The sequence below is a fragment of the Hyperolius riggenbachi genome, chromosome 1, assembly GCF_040937935.1.
Source record: "Hyperolius riggenbachi isolate aHypRig1 chromosome 1, aHypRig1.pri, whole genome shotgun sequence".
NCBI classification, from domain to species: Eukaryota; Metazoa; Chordata; class Amphibia; order Anura; family Hyperoliidae; genus Hyperolius; species Hyperolius riggenbachi.
In genome coordinates this window covers 641546361-641570551 of record NC_090646.1, presented here as the reverse complement: position 1 = coordinate 641570551, position 24191 = coordinate 641546361, and the positions used below count along the sequence as shown (strand labels likewise).

Below are 24191 nucleotides of genomic sequence, written 5' to 3'. Positions count from 1 at the left end.
CTAATTTCAATGTGCAGTCACACAGATGCAGTGAACAGGTATGCAGTGACTGGTATCAATACAATGTGCAGCTGTCACACACACAGGTACCGTGAACAGGTGCAGTGACTGACTGGTATATAAAACTGCGTGCACTCACGTAGGTAGGTAGGTGCACTGAACAGGTGGGTATGCAGTTATTGGTATTACAAATGTGCAGCTGTCACACACAGGTACCGTCAACAGGTGCAGTGACTGGTGGTATATAACAATGCGTGTGCTTATGTAGGTAGGTGCACTGAACAGGTGGGTATGCAGTGATTGGTATTACAAATGTACAGCTGTCACACACACAGGAAGGCCAAGGTCCAGCAGCTGCGACTAACTGACAGGGCTGTATATGCAACACAAGTGTCTGTGGGACACACACACACACACAAAATAGATCACATGAACAACATTAGCTCTCAAAAGAGCTGTTGAGGATGAGGAGTGCTTTTTAGCAATAAGTATCAGCAAGAAGGAGCAACCTAACAAGCCTAACACAAGAGCCTAACTAAGCTTTCCCTATGTCAGCAGGTTCTCTCCCTTCTCTAATTACTGCAGCCACATGAGTGAGTGAAAAGGCTGACACTGCCTGCGTTTTATAAGGGTGTGGGGGCTCCAGGAGGGAGTGTAGCCTGATTGGCTACCTTGTGTCTGCTGACTGTGATGTAAAGGGTCAAAGTTGACCCTAATGATGTAGTATAGGGGGCGGGTCGAACTTGCATATAGTTCGCGGTTCACCGCGAATGCGAACCACCGAAGTTTGTGCGAATAAGTCTGCGTGCGAACCGTTCGGGCCATTTCTACGCATGACACTTCGTGCCTGCAAAGTAGCATGGAGCCGAGCCTTAGCGTCTCCTTGCTACTTTGCAGGCACGAGGCGTAATGCGCAGTGCGGCCACACGCGTTCAAGAATGGGACTGCAGCTGTGCGCAAGCTTCGACAAGCCCTTGTTGAAGAGGTTCAGGGGATCCCAGCACTGGATCGATGGAGACGAGGGGGATGGTGAGAGACTCTGGATTATCCAGAAGCTTCCCTCTACTGCGGTAAGTATATTTTTGGGGCACTTTGTTTCCCTTCAGGTACACTTTAATATCCTTGTGGAAACTCAGCCTTTAGCAATGATCAGATCTTACCTGTAATCTCTCCCTCTCCTCTTCATGACTCTTCCGCAGGTTTTCAGACTTCTTGCTGTAGTTTTCATACAGCTTTCGTGTGGCGTCTCTTATCGCTCCTGCACCTGCCTCCCGCGTGGCCTCCAGCTGCAGAAGACAACGGCGTTACTAACCAGGCAATTCATGATCAGCTCACTTACTGTCTTAGAGACTGCCGCTTCAACGTGTTGGTGTACTTATACTTCAAGCCATCTCTCCATCTGGGTAAGATCTGGCCTCCCACACTTCACCAAACATAAACCTTGTGTCCCTTTCCACCCAAACCAGGGGCATAACAACAAATCATGCCCCCCCACCCCCCCAGCAAAACTCTTATTGGGCCCCCTTAATGTTCACAACATTTCCCTTGCCTGCCCTTGATGACCCTCACAATCTGGTGACCTGCCTTATGAGGGTTATAAAACTAGTATGGCCAGCATGATCTTCAGTAGAGACAATGGGCCATAGATTTTTCTCCTAGGACATCATTTGTTATCAAATAGGTGAAAAAAGTAGACTCAAGTTTTCTCCTAGGTGATTATTTCACACCTTATCAATAAATGCATTTCAAGCCATCAGCCAGCAAGAAAATACTCAGAATGATTTTGATAGTACTTTTACACCTACTTTTTGGAACTTTTTCAATTCCAGAGTGCTGAAAAGTCAATTTAAACTTAAGATGAAAAAGAATCTCCTAGGAGAAAACTCAGGAATAAAAGTGAATTAAATAAGGGGCAACGTACTTCTTTATCACCCTACAAAATCATATATAGCAGAGGTCCTCAAATTAAGGCCCGCGGGCCGAATGCGGCCCCCTGAGGCTTTTTTACCGGCCCACACACACAAAATGTATTACTTATAGATGCGGTCAGCTACATCTTTAAATATTGGTGGTCCGCATATAGAATACCAGTGCTGGCACCACCAATCCACATGGAAGCCAGAAAGCAGTAATTTGCTGGCTTCCAATCAAATTCCACATCAGGTGACACTGCTGTCCAATTGGACTGCAGGTTGTCACCTGGGTATGCTTCAATGTCTGGCCCACAAAGATTTCTACACCATTTCTTGTATACTCCGGCCCCCCAGCAGTCTGAAGTATGTTGACCCGGCCCTCTACCCAAAATGTTTGGGGACCCCTGATATATAGAGTCAAAAAAGAGAAACAAATATCATATAACAGAGCTGTCAATAACACACAGCACCATCTAGTGGCTGTTCTGGATTTAACTGTACCAATCCTGCCCTACATGTTTCATGTAGGAAAATCTTCCCTAGTGACATCAATAGGAGAAAACGTCCCCCAATAAGAGCTTATTGTGATCTCCAGTTGATAGACCTCTCCAGCTCTGTTGATAATAGGGCATCTCAGCTGGTCGTTTGGGTGCTGGAGTTAGTGTTAGGAATTATGATGGAGTAAGTGTTAGGAATTAGGAGGGGGAGGAAAATCTTCCCTAGTGACATCAATAGGAGAAAACGTCCCCCAATAAGAGCTTATTGTGATCTCCAGTTGATAGACCTCTCCAGCTCTGTTGATAATAGGGCATCTCAGCTGGTCGTTTGGGTGCTGGAGTTAGTGTTAGGAATTATGATGGAGTAAGTGTTAGGAATTAGGAGGGGGAGGTTTAGTGTCAGGCACTAGTAGGTGAGTATTCAAGTGAGACTTGGTGCTGGGTTGTGCATAGTAAAATATCAGTAATATAAATTACAAAATATGTTTTTCTAGCGGCACCCCCCAGCACCCAACTCACATGTCAGTGCTGCAACAAGCAGGGGCGTAACTAGGCCCCACCAGGCCCCCCTGCAGAATTTCATTGCGGGCCCCCTCCCCTCCCTGGGGCCTGTTCGGGGCCGTTTTGTGGGGGCTGGAGGGGTGGCAGCATGAGGGGAAAGCCTTGGCCACAGTCGGCGGGGAGAGGGGAAGTTCCTCACCTCGGGGCTCTCCCCTCTGCGCTTCCCTCCAGCTAGTTACAGTGTGGGCAGCGGCGGGCAGATACATACCTTCTTCCGTGCGTTCCACCGCATACTCCTCGCTCTAGCGGCTGATGTCACTTCCGGAAGCAGGGGCTGCAGGGCCTATTGTTACGCCAGTGGCAACAAGTACTATATTGCACCATGGAAATTGAGGGAGGACATTTCCTCCTTGTTAAAGAGGAACTGTAACCCAGGATTGAGCTTCATCCCAATCAGGAGCTGATTCTCCATTTCCCACGAGAAATCTTCACCTTTTCTCAAAGAGATCATTAGGGGGCTCTGTATGGCTAGTATTGTGGTGAAACCCCTCCCACAATGTGACGTCATGACCAAGGTCCTGATAGTTTGCTGTCTGTGAACCTCGTTGCATTGTGGGAAATAACGGCTTTTTCCATCTACCAAACAATCAGTATTTCCCTAAGTGCATAGAACTCTCAGTGATGAACAGAGATCACTACCAGTGATACATTTCATAATGTAAATCTGCACACCTAAAAGCGCTAGCATAATAGCAACCGCTAAGCGTATATTGTAGCTATATTTCAAAGCGATTTCAGGCATGTGCCTAGTGATTTTCTAGTTAGTGCACTTACCTCAGAAGAAGCTTGGCGAAGGCCATGCGAAACAGCTGTTAGGCCTTGCACCTTACTGGCGCCCACCCCTGCTCCCTCCCACCACCACCCAGGTACAGCTTTTTGGACACTTATTGCAATCATTTTTGCTTCCATTGAGGTTTCATCGAGTTTTTTCAACACATCTATGTTGCACAATTTTGGATCTTGTCACTCAGGGTCACTATAATTACATTAAAACTATAGTGACAGGTTTTTCTGTTCTCCTGTATTTTTGATTTTCTAGTTATGCCTACTGATTTTTGGTGCGTTTTGGTGTAGAGATTTTTTTTGTACAGTCGAGCTGGAAGTGTACACCTTTTGTTAAAAAAAAGAAAAGAAAAAAAAAAAAGCATGGAAAATAGCTCTGTTCTAGCATTTGTTAGAGCGATTTTCAACTTTCCTATACTTAAAGGGGAACTGAAGTAAGAGGTATACGGAGGTTGCCATATTTATTTCCTTTTAATCAATACCAGTTGCCTGGCAGCCCTGCTAGTCTATTTCTCTGCAGTAGTATCTGAATAACACCAGGAACAAGCATGCAGCTAGTCTTGTCAGATCTGACTTTAAAGTCTGAAACACCTGATCTGCTGCATGCTTGTTCAGGGGATATGGCTAATAGTATTAGAGGCAGAGGGTCAGCAGGTCTACCAAACATATTTGCCCTCAGAAAAGCTTAATCACAGCTACACTCTGCAATGCCAGATCGATAAATAATAAGACTGCAACTATACATGACCTAATAGAGCTCTCTGATTTGACCTTTTTGACAGAGACCTGGCTTGGGAAGCATGCAGGCCCAACTCTTGAAGCAACCGTGCCGGCCAATTATTCAATCTTGCACTGTGAGAGACAAGTCGGCAAGGGTGGGGGGGTTGCCATATGCTTCAGATCCTCCTTGAACATAAGGCCCCTGCCCATAGGCCCCACTGAAACCTTTGAATGTATTGCAGCTCAACTGTCAGCAGAAGTAAACATCAACATATTGCTCATATACCGCCCCCCAAAAAATGGTCCAGCCTTTCTTAAGGAAATATCTGAACTCTTATCCTGCGTAACAGTGGAACACCCTAGATGGATCATCCTGGGAGACTTCAATGCATGGGTGGATGATCACGACTCCCAGCTAGGAAGTGAACTACTTCTCATAATGAATGAACTGGGTTTCTCTCAGGCTATCAACCTCCCCACCCATACGAAAGGGCACACCCTGGATCTTATATTTCATTCCGGACTTTTAATATCACACATGGATATAAACCCAGTGGTATGGTCAGACCACCACACCATCCACTTCTCTCTGACAGCACCAGCGATAAAACACAGAGGGAAAGAACTCATAAAATACCGTTCACTGAAAGATGTCTCACCCCAGCACGTTCAGAATATCCTCAACTTCGACGCATTAACCAATCATTGCGCAGACCCAGACTCCATGGTCCTGATTTACAACCATGCAGTGTCATCTGCCTATGACGCCCTCGCTCCAGTTCGCATCAAACGATCTACACCACTTCACCATGCACGGTGGTTTGACAGCTCACTAAAGGACCTAAAGAAAGAAGTGCGCAGACTAGAAAGGAAGTGGCGAAAATCTCAGAATTCAAAAGATAAACACACCCTTGTCTCTCACCGGGAAAGCTACCAAAATGCGATCACCAAGAAAAAATCCTCCTACCTATCACAGGAGATCGCAAAGGCCGCCAACAGACCAGCCCAACTATTCCGCACAGTTGATAGACTATGTAATCCATCCTGTCTAAAACCCACTATAACTCCCTCAAAGGAGCTATGTGAGAAATTTGCCTGCTACTTTGCTGACAAAGTATCTTCTATTCGGTCTCTCATTCAGTCCACAGCACCCAAGACTCATGCAACTAATGGAAATAGCTGCAAAAACAACCTAACACCCTGGACTGATTTCAAAAGTATTAGTGAGGAAGAGATCTCAGACACCCTCTGTCGTCTCCACCAGACAACCTGCGACCTGGACCCTGGACCAACTAAACATATGCTGAAATGCCCTGACCTGCTTGGTCCAGCATTTCACAAAATAGTAAATTGCTCTCTGCAAGCAGGGAGGTTTCCTACCTCTCTAAAAGAAGGAATCATCAAGCCCCTTCTCAAAAAACCTTCCATGGATCCAGATGCTATGAGCAGCTACAGACCTGTCTCCAACCTCCCCTTCTTAGGTAAAGTTATTGAAAAGGCTGTCTATCTGCAACTTGAAACCAGGCTGTCAGTAAACAACATCCTGGACCCTCTACAATCTGGCTTTAAGAAACACCACAGCTGTGAAACAGCCCTCATCCAAGTCTGCAACGATCTGCTCATGGCAAGGGACAGAGGGGAATGCTCCATCCTAATCCTGTTGGATCTCTCAGCTGCTTTTGATACAGTTGACCATGAAATCCTGCTTAACAGACTGCAGGAGTACTGTGGCATCAGTGGATCAGTCCTCCAGTGGTTCAGATCATTCCTGACTGACAGAACACAGAGAGTATCCCTAGGACCTATAATGTCCAAACCTGCACCTCTACAATTCGGAGTGCCACAAGGATCAATCCTATCCCCTCTGCTGTTTGCAATCTACATGTTGCCACTCGGTACACTTATCCAACGACATGGCCTGACGTACCACTGCTACGCCGATGACACACAGCTATACCTGTCCTTCAAACCTGGTGGAACAGACCCTACCCCAAAAATAAACTCTTGCTTAGCTGAGCTTCAGGCATGGATGAATGATAACTGGTTGAAACTGAATGCTGACAAAACTGAGGTCCTGTTTGTCCAAAGCCAGTGCTCGCCATCAAAACAGCTCTATCCTAAAGCAACACCAATCAGGATTGGGAATTCAGACATAAACAGCTCCAACCTTGTGCGCAGCCTTGGCGTACTAATCGATGGGGAATTGAGTTTCAGAAACCAAATTTCATCTGTAGTTAAATCTTCCTTCTTTCATCTGAAGAACATTGCAAAGATTAAACATCTGATTCCCCCAGAGGATCTTCAAACCCTAGTCCACGCCTTCATCACATCACGGCTGGACTACTGCAATGCCCTTTATGCTGGCCTCCCCAAAAAAGACTTGCGTCGCCTGCAATTAGTGCAGAATGCTGCTGCCAGATTGCTAACAAACCAGCCTCGCCACTGTCACATTACACCGATCCTTCGCTCACTGCACTGGCTACCAGTAGAATGGAGAATACTCTTCAAGATTGGACTGCTGACATTCAAATCCCTGCACAATCTGGGCCCTGGATACATGAAGGACTTGCTGAAGCTGCACCACACCTCTCACAACCTCAGATCAGCAAGTTCTATAAACTTGGTCACTCCCAGAGTGCACCTCAAAAAATCTGGAGACAGAGCCTTCTGTCATGCTGCCCCTACTCTTTGGAACTCCCTACCACACCCAGTAAAGACAGCACCATCCCTGGAGCTATTCAAATCCAGACTGAAAAGCCACCTGTTTAGCCTGGCATTTCCAGATTTATAAAATTCTTCCCCTGTACCACGATGGTCGGAGCCATGCTTATGCGCTTTGAGTCCCACGGGAGAAAAGCGCTTTACAAATGTTATTTGTTGTTGTTGTTGTTGTTGTTGTTGATTAAAAGGAAATAAATATTGCAGCCTCTGTATACCTCTTACTTCAGTTCCCCTTTAACATTAAGGCTGAATCGCCTCAGAAATCAGCAGAAATGCTGCAGGACCCGCGCTTGCCTTTGGGAGAAAATCACATCGCTTTGGTGTGCGCCATCCCATTCAGATACATTAGCCAAGCGCTTTTCACAGTGCTAGCGTTTTGTAAAGCGCTCAGAAGTGCTCTAGGTGTGCTCCAGCCCTCAGAGAGAGGAAGATTTTACAATGGGCAAACACTGACTGAATCATAAGCAAGTTTATTATTTACTAGCTGATTGCCCGGCGTTGCCCGAGTATGTATTTGGTTGTTGTGGGTCCGCCCACTTTTCTAACCCTAACACACAATGACTCAATGACCTAGTTTGTGAGCTTTGCATTGTTTGGCATCAATAATTTGCATTGAAATGAAACAAATCTGATTGGCTGTGGCTCCACCCTCTTTTCTGATTTTGTTTCCCAGTCACCAAATGACCAACTGTACCAGGTTTTAAGCTTGTGTCCTTAACAGTGCAAGAATGGCAGCAATTGAATATTCCCCTTGAAAAGCAATAAATGAATTTGGATCGGCTTTTGTAGGCTCCACCCTCTTTTATGAATATTAATCCCAGTCATCCAGTGACCAACTGTGCAAAGTTTGAGAACCCTACACAGTGTAAGAATGGCTGCAGTTTACATTTTCCCAGTGAAATTTCTATTTGTCTCCACCCACTGATGACCCAGCATTGCCCGTGTATGTATTTGGCTGGTGTTGGCTATGCCCACTTTTTGTAATAGTAACAGACAATTACTTAATTACTCAGTGACCAAATTTGTGAGCTTTGCAGTCTTTGGCATCAATAATTTGCATTGAAATGAAACAAATCTGATGGGCTGTTTGTGTCTCCACCCCTTTTCTGCATTTGAACCCCAGTCACCCAATAAATAACTGTACCCAGTTTGGGGCTTGTGCCATTAACAGTGCAAGAATGGCAGTAATGAAATACTTCCCTTGAAAATCAATAGATGAATTTTGATTGGCTTTTGTAGGCTCCATCCACTTTTATGAATAATAGCTGATGAATTGGCGTTGCCCAGGTATGTATTTGGCTGGTGTTAGCTCCGGCCACTTTTTCTAACCCTAACACACAATTACTTAATGACCAAGTTTGTGAACTTTGGGGTCTTTGTCATCAATAATTTGTATATTCCCATAGAAATTAAGCAAATCAGATTGACTGTTTGTGGCTCTGCATCTCTCCGGGATTTGAACCCCAGTCACCCAATGACCAACTATAGCAGGTTTGAGGCATCTGCTATTAATAGAGCAAAAATGGAAGCAATTTAAATATTCCCCTTGAAAATCAACAGGTGAATTTTGATTGGCTATTATAGCCTCCACCCACTTCCCATAATATTAATCTCAGTCACCCAGTGACCATCTGGGCAAAGTTTGAGAACCTTTGCCATTAACAGTGTAAGAATAGCTGCAGTTTATATTTTCCTAGTGAAATTTGTTTTTGGCTCCACCCAATTTTTGTAACCTTGACATACAGTCACTCAATGACCAAGTTTGTGAGCTCTGGGGTCCTTGGCATCAATAATTTGTAATTTACCAGTGAGATGAAACAAATCTTATTGGCTGTTTGTAGCTCCACCCCTTTTCTGAATTTGAACCCCAGTGACCCAATGACCAACTGTACCAGGTTTGAGGCTTGTGCCATTAACAGTGCAAGAATGGCAGCAATTTAAATATTCCCCTTGAAAATCAACAGGTGAATTTTGATTTTCTTTTTAGGCTCCACCCACTTTTTTTGAATATTAATCCCAGAAAATCCCAGTGACCAAGTTTTAAGCTTTTGGGTTTCTGCCATCAAAATTGTGTGAATGGAAGCAGTTTATCCAGTAAAGTAATCTGATTGGCTGTTTGTGGCTCCACCCCTTTAGCGCATTTGAACCCCAGCCACTTCATGACCGAGCTGGTTTGAGGCTTCTGCCATTATTAGTGTAAAAGTGGCAGCAGTTTCAATATTTCCCTTAAAAATCAATAGGTGAATTTTGATTGGCTGTTGTAGGTTCCACCCACTTTCCTGAATATTAATCCCAGTCATCCATTGACCAACTGTGTCACGTTTGAGAACCCTGCCAATAACAGAATGGCTGAAATCAATCTAACAAATCTGATTAGCTGTTTGTGGCTCCGCCCCCTTTAGTGAATTTGGACCCCAGTCACCTATCAGCTAAAAGGTCTCTGCCATTAACAGTGTAAGAATGGTAGCAATGTAAATATTCCCCTTGAAAATCAATAGGTGAAATTTGATTGGCTGTTGTAGGCTCCACCCACATTTCTGAATATTAATCCCAGTCACCCAGTGGCCCACTGTGTCAAGTTTGGGAACCCCGCCATTAACAGTGTAAGAATGACTGCAGTTTATAATTTCCCCTGGAATAAAATGTAGTTATTGGCCCGCCCACTTTTTCTAACCTTAACATACAGTCACTCAATGACCAAGTTTATGAGCTTTGGGCTCTGGTATCAATCATTTGTATATTCCCATTGAAATTAAACAAATCTGATTGGCTGTTTGTGGCTCCGCCCCCTTTCCGAATTTGAACCCCAGTCACCCAGTGACTAACAGTACCAGGTTTGAAGCATCTGCTATTAACAGTGTAAGAATGGCAGCAATGTAAATATTCCCTTTGAAAATCAACAGGTGAATTTTAATTGGCTGTTGTAGGCTCCACCCACTCTCTTGAATATTTATCCCATTCACCCAGTGACCAACTGTGCAAAGTTTGAGAACCCTGCCAGAAACAGTGCAAGAATGGCTGCAGTTTATATTTTCCTAGTGAACTTTATTATTGGCTCCGCCCACTTTTTGTAACCTTGACACACAGTCACTCAATGACCAAGTTTGTGAGCTTTCAGGTTCCTGGCATCAAAAATGTGTGACAGGAAGCAGTTTATCCTGCAAGGAAATCTGATTGGCTGTTTGTGGCCCCGCCCCTTTAATGAATTTGGACCCCAGTCACCCAATGACCAACTGTACCAGGTTTGAAGCCTCTGCCACTAACAGTGTAAGAATGACAGCAGTTTTAATATTCCCCTTGAAAATCAATAGGTGAATTTTGATTGGCTGTTGTAGGCTCCACCCACTTTCTTGAATCTTAATCACATTCACCCAGTGACAAACTGTGGCAAGTTTGAGAGCCCTGCGATTAACAGTCTAAGAATGGCTGCAGTTTACATTTTTCCATTTAAAATGAACGTCTGAAATTTGATTGGCTGTGTTATGCTCCTCCCACTTTCCTGGATTCGTAACCTCGGTCACCAAGTGACCAACTGTGCCAAGGGTGGGGACTCTGGCTTGATTACTGTGAGAATGGCAGCCTTTTACATTTTTTCCATTGACATGAATGGGTGAAATCTGATTTGCTGTTTGTAGCTCCGCCCAGGTGTGCAGGGGGGCCGCGAGACCCCCAGAACCTATCGTCCCAGGTAGTAAGGGATCTGTATACCAAGTTTCGTTCAAATCGGTCAAGCCGTTTTCGCGTGATCGCGGCGCGCGCACACACACACACACACACACACACACACACACACACACACACACACACACACACACACACACACACACACACACACACACACACACACACACACACACACACACACACACACACACACACACACACACACACACACACACACACACACACACACACACACACACACACACACACACACACACACACACACACACACACACACACACACACTTTTATATATATAGATGTCATTTTCACTACAGATCCTCTTCAAAGCGGAACTGTAAAGTGTTTTTAAACACATTGTTTCACAGCCATCCTGTCCCGCGCCGGTCCTGCCCCAGTCTCCGTTCTCCTGCCGCCGTGCCGTTGACTTGTAAGTCGACGCCAGCGCAGCCCTGCCCAGCGTATCTTTTCATCGCGTTCCTCTCTGCAATAGCAGGGGACGCGAAGAAAGGATACGCGTGGTCAGCAGGCGCAGTGGCCCGGCGGCGAAACCGTAAGTAGCTGGCGGCGGGAGAACAGCGGCTCGGGCAGGACCGGTATGGGGCAGGACGGCTGCTGGGGGCTTGGGGAAGCCCCAGGTGAACAATGTGTTTAAAAGCACTTTACAGTTCTGCTTTAAACAGATAATGTAGCTGCCGATTCAGAGTTACAGAAGGCTGTTAGTTTACTAGTGGAGGTGTCTGTACCTTGATCTGCAGATCCTCATTGTCTCTGTGAACGTCTTCCAGCTGTAGGTCCTGCTTCTGTAACTTATCCATGATCCTCTTGTACCGCGAGCCAAAGGAACCGTCCTCTGCGAGTGATCCGCCATTCTGTTGTAGGTGAGGAGAGTTCTGAATGGAGAACAGAGGGTCCTGTTACAAGGCGTGTTACAAACCAACTGACAAAGGGGGTGTATTCACTATACAGCAATAAAACTACCGTACCTGGAAACCAGTATTTCCAACTAGTACACAGCGTGCATTGCGCATACTATTTGTAATATGCATGTATGTGGGGTGGTTGGTTAGAGAAAACTTATACTAAAGAGAAACCGTAAGCAAGAATTGAACTTCATCCCAATCAGAAGCTGATACCCCCTTTCCCATGAGGAATCTTTACCTTTTCTCAAATGGATCATCAGGGAGCTCTGTATGTCTAATATTGTGGTGAAACCCCTCCCACAGTGTGATGTCAGGACCAGGGGTGTATCTGGGTAATATAGCGCCTATGGCAAACACTGAAATTGCGCTCCCCAAGACCCCACCCCCGAGTTAGATCACCCTTACCCTCTAAAAATAGCATCCTTTATGGCGTACTTGTGTTATGGTTGCTTGTGTGTTTTGGCTCAGGATATTGTTGAGGTTACTTTTTTGGAGATAGCTCTTATTCACTCACTATTCTGTTTTCTAACACTAAGCAAAGTGTGCCATACATGCATAAGTTAAGTAGCCATGTCCCCCAGATAACAGCATTAATCTGATCTGAGGTCTGAGTAACAGGGCGGCATGGGGGCAGGTATGGCTGCGCAGCACAGGGGCAAGCATAGCGCCCATGTGGCTGTGGCGCCCGTGGCACAAGCCATGCCTGCACCCCTTTAGATACGCCTCTGGTCAGGACCATGGTTCTGACATTCTGACATCCCACTGTGGGAGCCTTGTTGCATTGTGGGAAGAATCAGCTGTTTACAGCGGTTTCCTACTGCCAAAAAAGCAAGCAGCATCTCCTTCCACTGACATCACCTGCCAGCAGTAAAAAGGTCACCATGTGATAAATGTTAGAATGTAAATGAGGGAGAGGAAATATTTTACAATATCCAAACACTGACTAAATCATTTATACATCACTATTGTAAAAATGAAGGAGTTTTTTTATTCAATTATTTTTACTGGAGTTCCTCTTTAAGTAAACACAATCAGGTGAGAACTCAAGGAAATCTAGAGGTGCATTTCTCTGGCCTGCTGCGTTCAGAGCATAAATTATTAATTTATATCATGCTGACTGGTCAGTGAGATACCAATCCGGCTTGCATGCATATTTGACCTCCCTGGCGTTATGATTATTTCCAGATTTAGGGTTGAAAAGCCGTGCCATTTTTTCAACAGGTTTTATAAATAAAAACCAGGAAAGAAAACAAAACAAAAAAACAAAAACAAAAAAACATACCACAGAGAGATCTGCAGCAGCTCCTGCATGTAACTCACTCAGGCAGGGGGATTACCTCTCTGAGCTGCGGATTTCTGTCCCAAACCGGACTCGAGGTTACCGCTAAGGACAGTTTTGATTGGGCCAATTCCAAGTTGCCTACACGGAGTTGAGCTGAAATTTTCGTAATTTCGCATTACTAAAATTACGCATGCGAAATTTGCGATTACGATGCAAAATTACGGTAGCGTAATTGCCATTAAAATCGTAATTGAAAATACCGTAAGCGTAATTTTCAACGCGTAATTTTGCGTTTCGTTCATGCCGTAATTTTGCATTAAACGCTACCGTAATTTCGCGTTAAACCGTAACGCTCCGTATAATATAAAAAGCCGCCGACTTTAAGGGTTAATAGCAAAGCCCCCTTAAATGCTAAGAGCCTCAAATTTGGAGAATATATTAAGGAGATCAGGAGGAATAAGAGGAAATTTTTTTTTTTTCAAAAAGACCTTATAGTTTTTGAGAAAATCGATGTTAAAGTTTCAAAGGAAAAATGTAAACATTTAAAAACCCGCCGACTTTAAACGTTAATAGCAAAGCCTGCTTAAAGTTTAGGAACACCAAATTCCCAGGGTATATTAAGGGGATCAGTGGGAATAAGAGGAAAATTTTTTTTTTCAAAAAGACCTTATAGTTTTTGAGAAAATCGATTTTTAAGTTTCAAGGGCGAAAATGTCTTTTAAATGCGGAAAATGTCAGTTTTTTTTGCACAGGTAACAATAGTGTATTATTTTCATAGATTCCCCCAAGTGGGAAGAGTTTTACTTACTTCGTTCTGAGTGTGGGAAATATAAAAAAAAAACGACGTGGGGTCCCCCCTCCCAGACCTCTTTAACCCCTTGTCCTCCATGCAGGCTGGGATAGCCAGAATGCGGAGCACCGGCCGCGTGGGGCTCCGCACCCTGACTATACCAGCCCGCATGGTCCATGGATTGGGGGGTCTCGGAAGGGGAGGGGCAGCCAAGCTTTCCCCTCCCCCTCCGAGCCCTTGTCCAATCCAAGGACAAGGGGCTCTTCTCCACCTCCGATGGGCGGTGGAGGTGGAGGCCGCGATTTCCTGGGGGGGGGGGGGTGTTCATGGTGGAATCTGGGAGTCCCCTTTAAAAAGGGGTCCCCCAGATGCCCACCCCCCTCCCAGGAGAAATGAGTATAGAGGTACTTGTACCCCTTACCCATTTCCTTTAAGAGTTAAAAGTAAATAAACACACAAACACTTAGAAAAAGTATTTTAATTGAACAAAAAACATAACCACGAAAAAAGTTCTTTAATATTCTTAATTAACCATTAATACTTACCTGTCCCTTTAAATAAATGATCCCTCGAAATAGCCTCGGAAATGTTCTATCAGTTACAATGTAACAAAGTTATTACAATGTAACAACTTTGTTACATTGTAACTACGCCGCACCCGACGTCACTCGCCGCCGCCGCATACGCGTCTGCGCTGCACAGACCCGACAGAGCTCTGAGCTATATAGCTCAGAGCTCTGAGAAGCATCTTTGTATTTTGGCTCCAAGGAGCCCCATTGGTCCTTATCAGAAGGAACCCCATTGGTCTGCTAAGGACCAATGGGGCTCCTTGGAGCCCAAATACAAAGATGCTTTAGAGAGCTCTGAGCTATATAGCTCAGAGCTCTGTCGGTCCGTGCAGGACGCTAAGTCCCCGCAGCTCCCGCTGCCCTCCCCGCCTCTCCCACATGTCACCCACATGTCACTCACATGTGGGTGACAGATGTGGGCGGGGTGGACAGCGGGAGCTGCGGGGACTTAGCGTCCTGCACGGACGCGTAAGTGTATGCTGCGGCGGCTGAGCGGCGAGTGACGTCGGGTGCGGCGTAGTTACAATGTAACAAAGTTGTTACATTGTAATAACTTTGTTACATTGTAACTGATAGAACATTTCCGAGGCTATTTCGAGGGATCATTTATTTAAAGGGACAGGTAAGTAATAATGGTTAATTAAGAATATTAAAGGACTTTTTTCGTGGTTATGTTTTTTGTTCAATTAAAATACTTTTTCTAAGTGTTTGTGTGTTTATTTACTTTTAACTCTTAAAGGAAATGGGTAAGGGGTACAAGTACCTCTATACTCATTTCTCCTGGGAGGGGGGGTGGGCATCTGGGGGACAGCTTTTTAAAGGGGACTCCCAGATTCCACCATGAACCCCCCCCCCCCCCCCCCCAGGAAATCGCGGCCTCCACCTCCCCTGCCCATCGGAGGTGGAGAAGAGCCCCTTGTCCTTGGATTGGACAAGGGCTCGGAGGGGGAGGGGAAAGCTTGGCTGCCCCTACCCTTCCGAGACCCCCCAATCCATGAACCATGCGGGCTGGTATAGTCAGGGTGCGGAGCCCCACGCGGCCGGTGCTCCGCATTCTGGCTATCCCAGCCTGCATGGGGGACAAGGGGTTAAAGAGGTCTGGGAGGGGGGACCCCACGTCGTTTTTTTTTTATATTTCCCACACTCAAAACGAAGTAAGTAAAACTCTTCCCACTTGGGGGAATCTATGAAAATAATACACTATTGTTACCTGTGCAAAAAAAAACTGACATTTTCCGCATTTAAAAGACATTTTCGCCCTTGAAACTTAAAAATCGATTTTCTCAAAAACTATAAGGTCTTTTTGAAAAAAAAATTTTTCCTCTTATTCCCACTGATCCCCTTAATATAGCCTGGGAATTTGGTGTTCCTAAACTTTAAGAAGGCTTTGCTATTAACCGTTAAAGTCGGCGGGTTTTTAAATGTTTACATTTTTCCTTTGAAACTTTAACATCGATTTTCTCAAAAACTATAAGGTCTTTTTGAAAAAAAAATTTTTTCCTCTTATTCCTTCTGATCTCCTTAATATATTCTCCAAATTTGAGGCTCTTAGCATTTAAGGGGGCTTTGCTATTAACCCTTAAAGTCGGCGGCTACCTAACATTGATCCATGCGTCAACTTTTCCGCTTCGGGAGCATGGCCATAATATATTTTCCAAATTTGAGGCTCTTAGCATTTAAGGGGGCTTTGCTATTAACCCTTAAAGTCGGCGGCTACCTAACATTGGTCCATGCGTCAACTTTTCCGCTTCGGGAGCATGGCCATACGCATTAATTTCGTAATACCGTTGCAATGCGAAAATTACGCTTACGCGAAATTTCGCGAAATCCTTCTTCATTACGATTATGTACTTACGGCCATAAACGTAATTACACTAATTACGCGAAATTTCGCGAAATCGTAATTACGCCATTACGCTCATCTCTACCTACACTATGCATTAAACTATTTATTGGCAATGGCATTCCACTGGCCATGTCTAGCACTGAAGTTTCCAGCATTGTTTTGCAGAGTACACTAAATATTGCATGTCAGTAGCTGGTCCTCAGACAAGCTCACAATCCATCAGACAGCCTAATACAGGCCTTCTGTACATCCGTTTCCGGACAATGGTTGCAATGACATGACACACCAAAAACAATGACATGTCACAGGCTACCAGCTGTCAGGGCTCTGCGGATTGCGACATCTCTCTCTGAGAATTTCAGTTACTCTATAAAAAGTGGACATCAAACAAATGGCAGCGCTCATAGGCTGCTACTGAATTGTAGACCAACAGAGGCATGCAGAGCCCCACAGGGCTAAATACATGCCTTGAATGCCAATCAGATGCAAATCATGTACTAGTCCTAATCTATAATTTGAATGCAAATTGAAGCACATGGATGCAGCTAGCCATGAGTTTTGTACAGCAGGAGACATTGGAGGACGTTAGCTTCAGTATAAATAATATGTGCACAAATTATTCCCTACTAGACTTCCCCACAGCGATGACGGGTCCTCTCGGGGAAGACCTACTAGGAAGCTAACGTCCTCCTTTGCTGTACCTGTTTTGGATGCAAGTTGTGTATTTTAGTACACATAGTGGAGCTCTGCACATCTATTGCAGGTAGTCAATTCGGGTGCAGCCCGTTTGGAAGCGCTGCCAATGTCTCCTGCTGTACAAAACTCTTTAAATTGGGCCTGAATTCTTACACAGGGCAGAAGGAAAACAGAGAGAAATGCACCCTGTGTGTATTTAGAGAGTTTTACCTGACTAATTCTGTGTTGTCTCATCTGTGACTAATCACAACTGTAATTTGATCTCTCAGCTGTGTGCGCTGGCTGCCTCGGCAGAGCAGCTAATTTGAAAACTAGAAAAATAGAAGAATAATATAAGAAAAATAGAATAATAATTGAATAAAAAGTGTGGAAAAAAAAGCTGTACCCAAATGGTGCTAGAAAAAGATCGTGAAGCTAGACCCTGAGCTTCATCTTTTCAAGTTTTGTTTTCTTTAAAGTGGACCTGAACTCTTGCACAGGACAGAAGGAAAACAGAGAAATGCACCTTGTAGGTATTTAGAGAGTTTAGCCTGTCTAATTCCCCTTCATCTTTGCCTATTCACAAGTGGTAATTCGATCCCTCAGCTTTGTCAGCTGGCTGCCTCGGCAGAGGAGCTCATTTGTAAACACAGGATACTAACCCTATGTCTGCTTCCATAAAAGCAGGAAGTAGACACACTGCAGATTTGTTGCAGGATTTCTATCAGCTGTAACAAATAAATGTTTTTTTGTTTAAAGGTTATTATGCTGTTGCTTCTTTTTTAGAGCAGAGAGGAAGTTCTGAGGTTAGATCCCCTTTAAAAATCATGTTTAAAAAAAATAAAATCACATAACTCATTTTTAAAGCTTTCACGTACAAAAATAGAAATGACTAAACTGATTTTTATTAGTCTATTAAAAAAAGGAGAAAAACAGGAGAAGGGCAGGATAGAGAAATACACCCAGTTAGCACACATAGTGTGTCAACAACTCACAACACATGTAGGTTCACCAACCCACTGACAGCCTAAAGCAAACAACTATATTACACACCGTGTGTAAATACAACAAGAGTGTAGCGCACCCGTAGGTGTAGCTGTGTTACATGGGTCCTGCTCTTGTCCAACTCCGGTGACACCCACAACCTCCTGTGATACACATGAACAGTGGCGTAGCTAAGGAGCTGTGGGCCCCGGTGCAAGTTTTACATGGGGCCCCCCCAAGCACTCTATACATAACAATTGATTTGGCGCACCAAAACCTGCCAAAGACAACCACAGAGTCAGAGTTGCAAGAAGGAGATGGGGAACAGTGTTTTAAGGATTACTACTATTCAAAGCATTTATAAAAGTGATTATTACCAGCACAGGACCAACAGAGAGCTAATACTGTGATGAAGGGTGGACCCTTCGGGGCCCCTCTGGCCCAAGGGCCCCGATGCGGTCGCTACCTCTGCACCCCCTATTGCTACGCCCCTGCACATGAACCAGCAGTATAATGCTAAGCAATTTTATTGCATCCGGTGACCCAGACATAAGATAAAATCAGCAATTTACCTTCTAGCAATATGTTCTAACAGACAGGTCATAGCATCTGAACTCATAGTTATGGCAAAGATGGAATACCAACAGTTGCTTGCAAAGGGATGCAATAGAGAATGACACCTCCAAAGTCTCTGGAAAGGGTTTGGCCCAAAGAAGCACCAGAAAATCCAGAGATGTCAAATCCCAAAAATCACAGTAATTCATTAAAGAGACTCTGAAGCGAGAATAAATCTCGCTTCAGAGCTCATAGTTATCCCGCGGCTAAACGAGGGTCCCTGACCCCCCAAATCCCCTCCGTACAGCGGGGGAGCGCTTCCGCATTGGGGCAGGGCTAACCGCCGCAGCCCTGCCCCACGCGCGTCTGTCAGCGCGTATCTCCGCCTCTCCCCCGCCCCTCTCAGTCTTCTTTTGCTGAGAGGGGCGGGGGAGAGGCGGCGATGCGCCGCTGATAGACGCGACTAGAGGTCATCAAAGGTCCGCACCATCAAATGTTCAAGTTTCTTTATTTATAGCCCTTGTTAAAAAGACATGAGTAGAAAACAGGTCTGCATAATGATAACACACAGGCGTTTCGATGCTTCTTCCTCAAATCATAGCAGAGTCTGACTATGATTTGAGGAAGAAGCATCGAAACGCCTGTGTGTTATCATTATGCAGACCTGTTTTCTACTCATGTCTTTTTAACAAGGGCTATAAATAAATAAACTTGAACATTTGATGGTGCGGACCTTTGATGACTGCTGATGATTCCCTGTGACTCCAGGGGTGGTCTCTGCACATTTAACCCATTGGTGCGACAACGCTGGTTCTATTGATAGACGCGACTGGAGGCAGGGATGCAGCCGTTAGCCCTGCCTCTAGGAGCAGCAATATCTACGACCAATTTGGTCGTTGATTTTGCGGGGGGGGGGGGGGGTTGGGGGTGAAGGGACCCCCGTTTAGCCGCGGGATAGCGGCGTTTAAGCAGGGGCACACATGCCCCTGCTAACTATGAGCTCTGAAGCGAGAATTATTCTCGCTTCAGTGTCTCTTTAAGTACACTCTAAATGACACGTGTAAAAACAGTCTGTTATAATCAAACTCAGATAACCTTTAAAGAGAACCTGAACTGAAAATAAAGAGTCAAAATAACCATACACAGGTCATACTTAGCTCCTGTGTAGTCTACTCCTTAATCTCTTTTTCCTCTCCTGCGTCCTGTTTGTCCACTGTGAGCAATGGAATTCTCCGTCCTCCATTTTAAAAATGGCGATGACCCCATAACAGCTTCCTGTTCAGCACACAGTTAAACTGTAATATCACCTAGTTGAGCCATAGGGAAACATGGACATTACCTTGCACATTCAGTTGTAACTGACAGCAGCTGATATATAACTGACAGCAACTGGTATATTTCAGTTCTGACAAGATATTGTCGGAACTGGAAGGGATCACTGTAAGAAGAAAAGGGTGAGCTTCTGAGAGGAACTGACGGTGAGGTTAGTATGTAATATTCATTTACAGCTACATCATGTGTTTATTTTAAATAATTTTACTCAATTCAGGTTCCCTTTAAGCTAATTTCCCTACACATTGGTCAATGTTAATCTAGGTAGTAGGCCGGCAGTTGGAGCTCATATATAAAACAGTATTTGTAATCCACACGGAGCTTCACTCAGGAGAGCAGCAGCAGGAAGATGACACAAGCTGGATTATTAGATATGAATGATATGAATGATCCTCTTCTGATAGGCCTAGACACCCCAGAGCAGACTGTTAGGCCAATATGACAGGGTTTGTCTTTTGTCCTACTGGAGCTGCTTTGCATAAGACCCTGGGAGTCCTGACCAAGTCACAATCCAACAAGAATCACTCACTTAAATTGCAGTGTGACCTGGTCTTTATCTCTTCAGCTGTTTAGGCTCGGAAACTTTTTGGTCCACATTAAACCATACTGTAAATGCAGAATTACCTTCTCAGGGGATGTTTTCCCATTTGTTTCATCTTTAAAAAGCTGAGTTTGAATCTTCTCTAAAGTTGCTCTGATCTAGGAGAGAAATAAATAAGGACAAGTTTAGTAAAACAGTCAGTATTTCCCATAACTCCCAACTTTTAAGAAAGAGGTACACCTTAAGGCACGCCCCTGCCACACCTTCAGACACACCCCTTAGTTATATATACACCACAAGGAATCCATAAGCAAAAGATGTAGTTTTATAATACATACCACACTGGTCCTTTCTGTCATCATTAGCTTTCCTTAATATTAACATTTGGAGATACGAAATAAATTAAATTAAAAGATGGGAGTAAAGTTTAGCGTGACTTAAGCGGTCTGAAACGCTGACATAACATACAATAAAAATGTGTTTTTCTACTTTTTATCACTCATACAGTTGTCATTTTTGCTTTTGTGCACACCTAATATTGTCTGTTAACAAATTACAAGTTTCCAAAGTGGCAAAGGCCTGGAATGCCTGTTTTTCTTACCCTGAAAGCTGATATTGCATTTTATTCTTTTTCTATTATAACTGCTTTTTATTATATATTAAAATCTTCTAATGAGCTATTCTGAACACTGTGTGTGCCTGAAGCAGAAACCTTTCTCAGAGAGTGTTTCTTTATATTCCGATGTTGATACTTTTGTGTTTAACAAGTAAAAAAGATACTGTTATTTCCAGTTTGGATGCGGATTTGAAGCTGAATAGCAAGAGAAAGTGCTTTGTTTAACCATTTCAGTGATGTTCTGCTAGAATTTTTTTTGGGGAGGGATCTTTTAGAGCAAAGCAGAAATGCTGGCTTTCAGACCACTTTAAACACACTTTTAAGTAGAAGAATACATATATTCACACAGATCTGTACATCAGTCCTAAAAGAGGGATAAATGAGAAAAAAAGAGAGACAAAAGGGATTTGGTTCCCAAAGAGGGACTGTCCCTCCAAAAAAGGGGGACAGTTGGGAGTTATGATATTTCCGGATCATTTTTATACCCGGGGAAATAGCGATCATTTGCTGCAGGGAGTATTGCGTAGTGTATTCTTTAAGTTCATTAGGTCCATCAAATTAAAAATGACCTTCTGCGACAAACCTGCTGTTGAAAAAGGACCCTTCTTTATAAAAAGTGACTGGGTTCCAGATGTATCTAATTCTTCTGTGGACCTGTTTGAGGGGGCTGTTCTACACGAAGTAAGGAAGTTGTGGGACAATAGCAGTCAGAAAAAGAAAGTGCTAATGTGTAACAACCTGTCTGTTCTCAAGAGGGAAGCGTTGCAAAGGGAAGGGAAGACGATATTATAATCACTAGAGCAGACAAAGGAGGGGCAACTGTGGTGATGGACAGGTCCCAATATGTACAAGAGGCCATGCAACAGCTGAAATGTGAAAACCATTATAAAGTGTGTGATAGGGACCCTACATTTGAGATTAAGAAAAAAGTTGATGGGTTGATTGAGCAGGGGCTGGAGGATGAGATCATTGATGCCCAGACAGCGGCGTTTTTGCGTACTAGTAACCAGCGGGTACCAATTTTTTACCTGTTGCCAAAAGTGCATAAAGATTTTGAAAATCCTCCTGGTCGGCCGATCGTGTCAGGCATCGGATCTGTCCTCTATCCCCTGGCTAGATTCGTCGATCACACTTTGCAAAGCCTGGTTTCAGGTATTGAGTCTTGTCTGATTGACACCAAAGACCTATTGGGTAGACTGGAGAGCCTAGGGCCTGTGCCTAAGAATTTGAGGTTATGTACTCTGGATGTGCAAAGTCTATTTACATCTATTCCCCATGAGGAGGGGATGAGGTGCATTGAGGAGCGATTGTTGGATACATCCCTCCCCAATAGCTCTCTGTTCTTTCTCCTAGACCAGAGGTTCTCAACGTGTGGTACGCGTACCCCAGGGGGTACTTCTGATAGTTCCAGGGGGTACTCGGACTTGATATACTTAGCCAAGAATAACAAATTTAGAGTTTTAGAAAATGATGAATCTTATTTAAACAACGCTAAATTAGTATTTTAGTTAATTAAAAGCAGTAGTAAATGCTTGGAAATTGTTTCAAACCAATTATCATGTATTATGATTAAATATATATTTGTCAAGGGGTACTTGTGATAATGTTTATTATGCCAGGGGGAACTTGGTGAGTTCAGGGTTTTAAAAGGGGTACATACCAATAACATGCTGAGAAACACTGTCCTAGACGCATTGGAATTGATCCTACGGTCTAATTATTTTAGATTTCTTGATGAGTTTTACATACAGTGCCAGGGGACAAGCATGGTTTCCCCTGTGGCCCCCTCCTTTGCTAATCTGTTCCGTGCTGGCCTGGAGAAGGACAAGTTCATCAACCACGAAAAATACAAAGATTGCTTGGTAGCCTTCTACCGTATTGTCGATGATGTTCTCATCCTTTGGGATGTGCCTTGGGAACTGTTCGAGGAAATGGTGGATGAGGCCAATTCGGCACATCCGACCATTAAATTCACCACGGAATGCTCGACGTAATGCATCAATTACCTCAACGTCACCATCTACATTGAGGATGGCCAGTTGCGTACAAAATTGTTTCAAAAGCCCACGGAACGCAACAATTTGTTGCGTACAGACAGCTTCCACGCATTGACAGTAAAGAAAGGCATCCCTAAGGGACAATTTTTAGGGCACGGCGTATATCCTCTAAGCTAGAGGATTACGACCAGGCGTCGGAAAGTTTGATTAAAAAATGGTTGAGAAGGGTTATGATGAGCATGTCCTTCAACAGGTCAGCAGGGAGGTAGACAGACGGAGTCTGTTGCTCCCCAAAGCTAAGAACAAATCCAATAGATTACCTTTTGTCTGTAATTATGGCCTTCTATCGGATTGTATCCGTTCTGTGGTGCGCAGGTTCTGGCCAATCTTGGGGCAGGATCCCAAGTTTGGGCAACTGTTCCGGGACCCTCCAACTTTTGCATACCGCAAGGGCAGATCGGTCAGGAATTGGGTGAGTAAATCTGATATCAAACCCGTATTGAAAAGTTTGATCCCTGAGTCAAGGAGAGGAACGGTACCCTGCCTGGGCTGCAACTGCTGTAATGCAGTATTGAACAGTAACTTTATCTGCCATCCATCTACCAGTGTGAGGATACCGGTCAGGGGTAGGTTTTCCTGCCTGAGTATGTACGTGGTGTACGGGCCCAAGTGCCCCTGTGGGTATGTGTACATCGGGAAGACGGAGAGGGAGGTAAAGAAACGTATTCAAGAACATAAAAGGGATATTTCAAACTTCGCACTAGGGAAAAAGGAGTATGAAAACTCGGTTTCACGCCATTTTTGGAGAAACACCACACGGCAGCACAACTGCGGTGGTTCGTTATTAGCTGTGTACCTATCCTGGCTAGGGGAGGTGACAGAAAGCTTTTGTTGTGTTATTCACGTCATGTGACCAGAAGGCCATGTGACTTCTTGTGGGTGGAGTATATAAGGGTGATGCTTACTGGGTGTGGCATACCTAAGGAAGGGCTACACCCGAAACATGTCGTGTCCTCTGCCTGCTCTGTAACTGTATAATCACAATACAGATTACTTGCAGAAGCTGCATGTGTGCTGTCTCCTTATTGTGTCCAGAGTACAAGTGTTCGCAGGAGTGGTGTACCTGCTGGAGTTCGGCACCGGCTTCCAGGCCTGGAGAAATATAGGCCTGTTACAGGTGTGTGGAAAGTGTGATTCCTGAC

General features: G+C 44.4%; 1 protein-coding gene across 3 annotated transcripts in view; it reads right to left on the bottom strand.

The window, feature by feature from the left end:
* Nucleotides 1–24191, bottom strand: part of CCDC68 (coiled-coil domain containing 68) — a 90771-nt gene that overhangs the window by 28738 nt on the left and 37842 nt on the right. For all 3 annotated transcript variants that reach the window (XR_011029826.1, XR_011029825.1, XM_068271865.1), the window contains exons 3-5: nucleotides 20460–20534; nucleotides 11626–11772; nucleotides 1161–1286 (exon numbers count right to left, since the gene is read on the bottom strand). Coding sequence is in view for 1 of the 3 variants with exons in the window: in XM_068271865.1 (XP_068127966.1) it covers nucleotides 1161–1286; nucleotides 11626–11772; nucleotides 20460–20534 (348 nt within the window). In the remaining 2 variants the exon portion in view is untranslated. The remainder of the gene's footprint in view (nucleotides 1–1160; nucleotides 1287–11625; nucleotides 11773–20459; nucleotides 20535–24191) is intronic.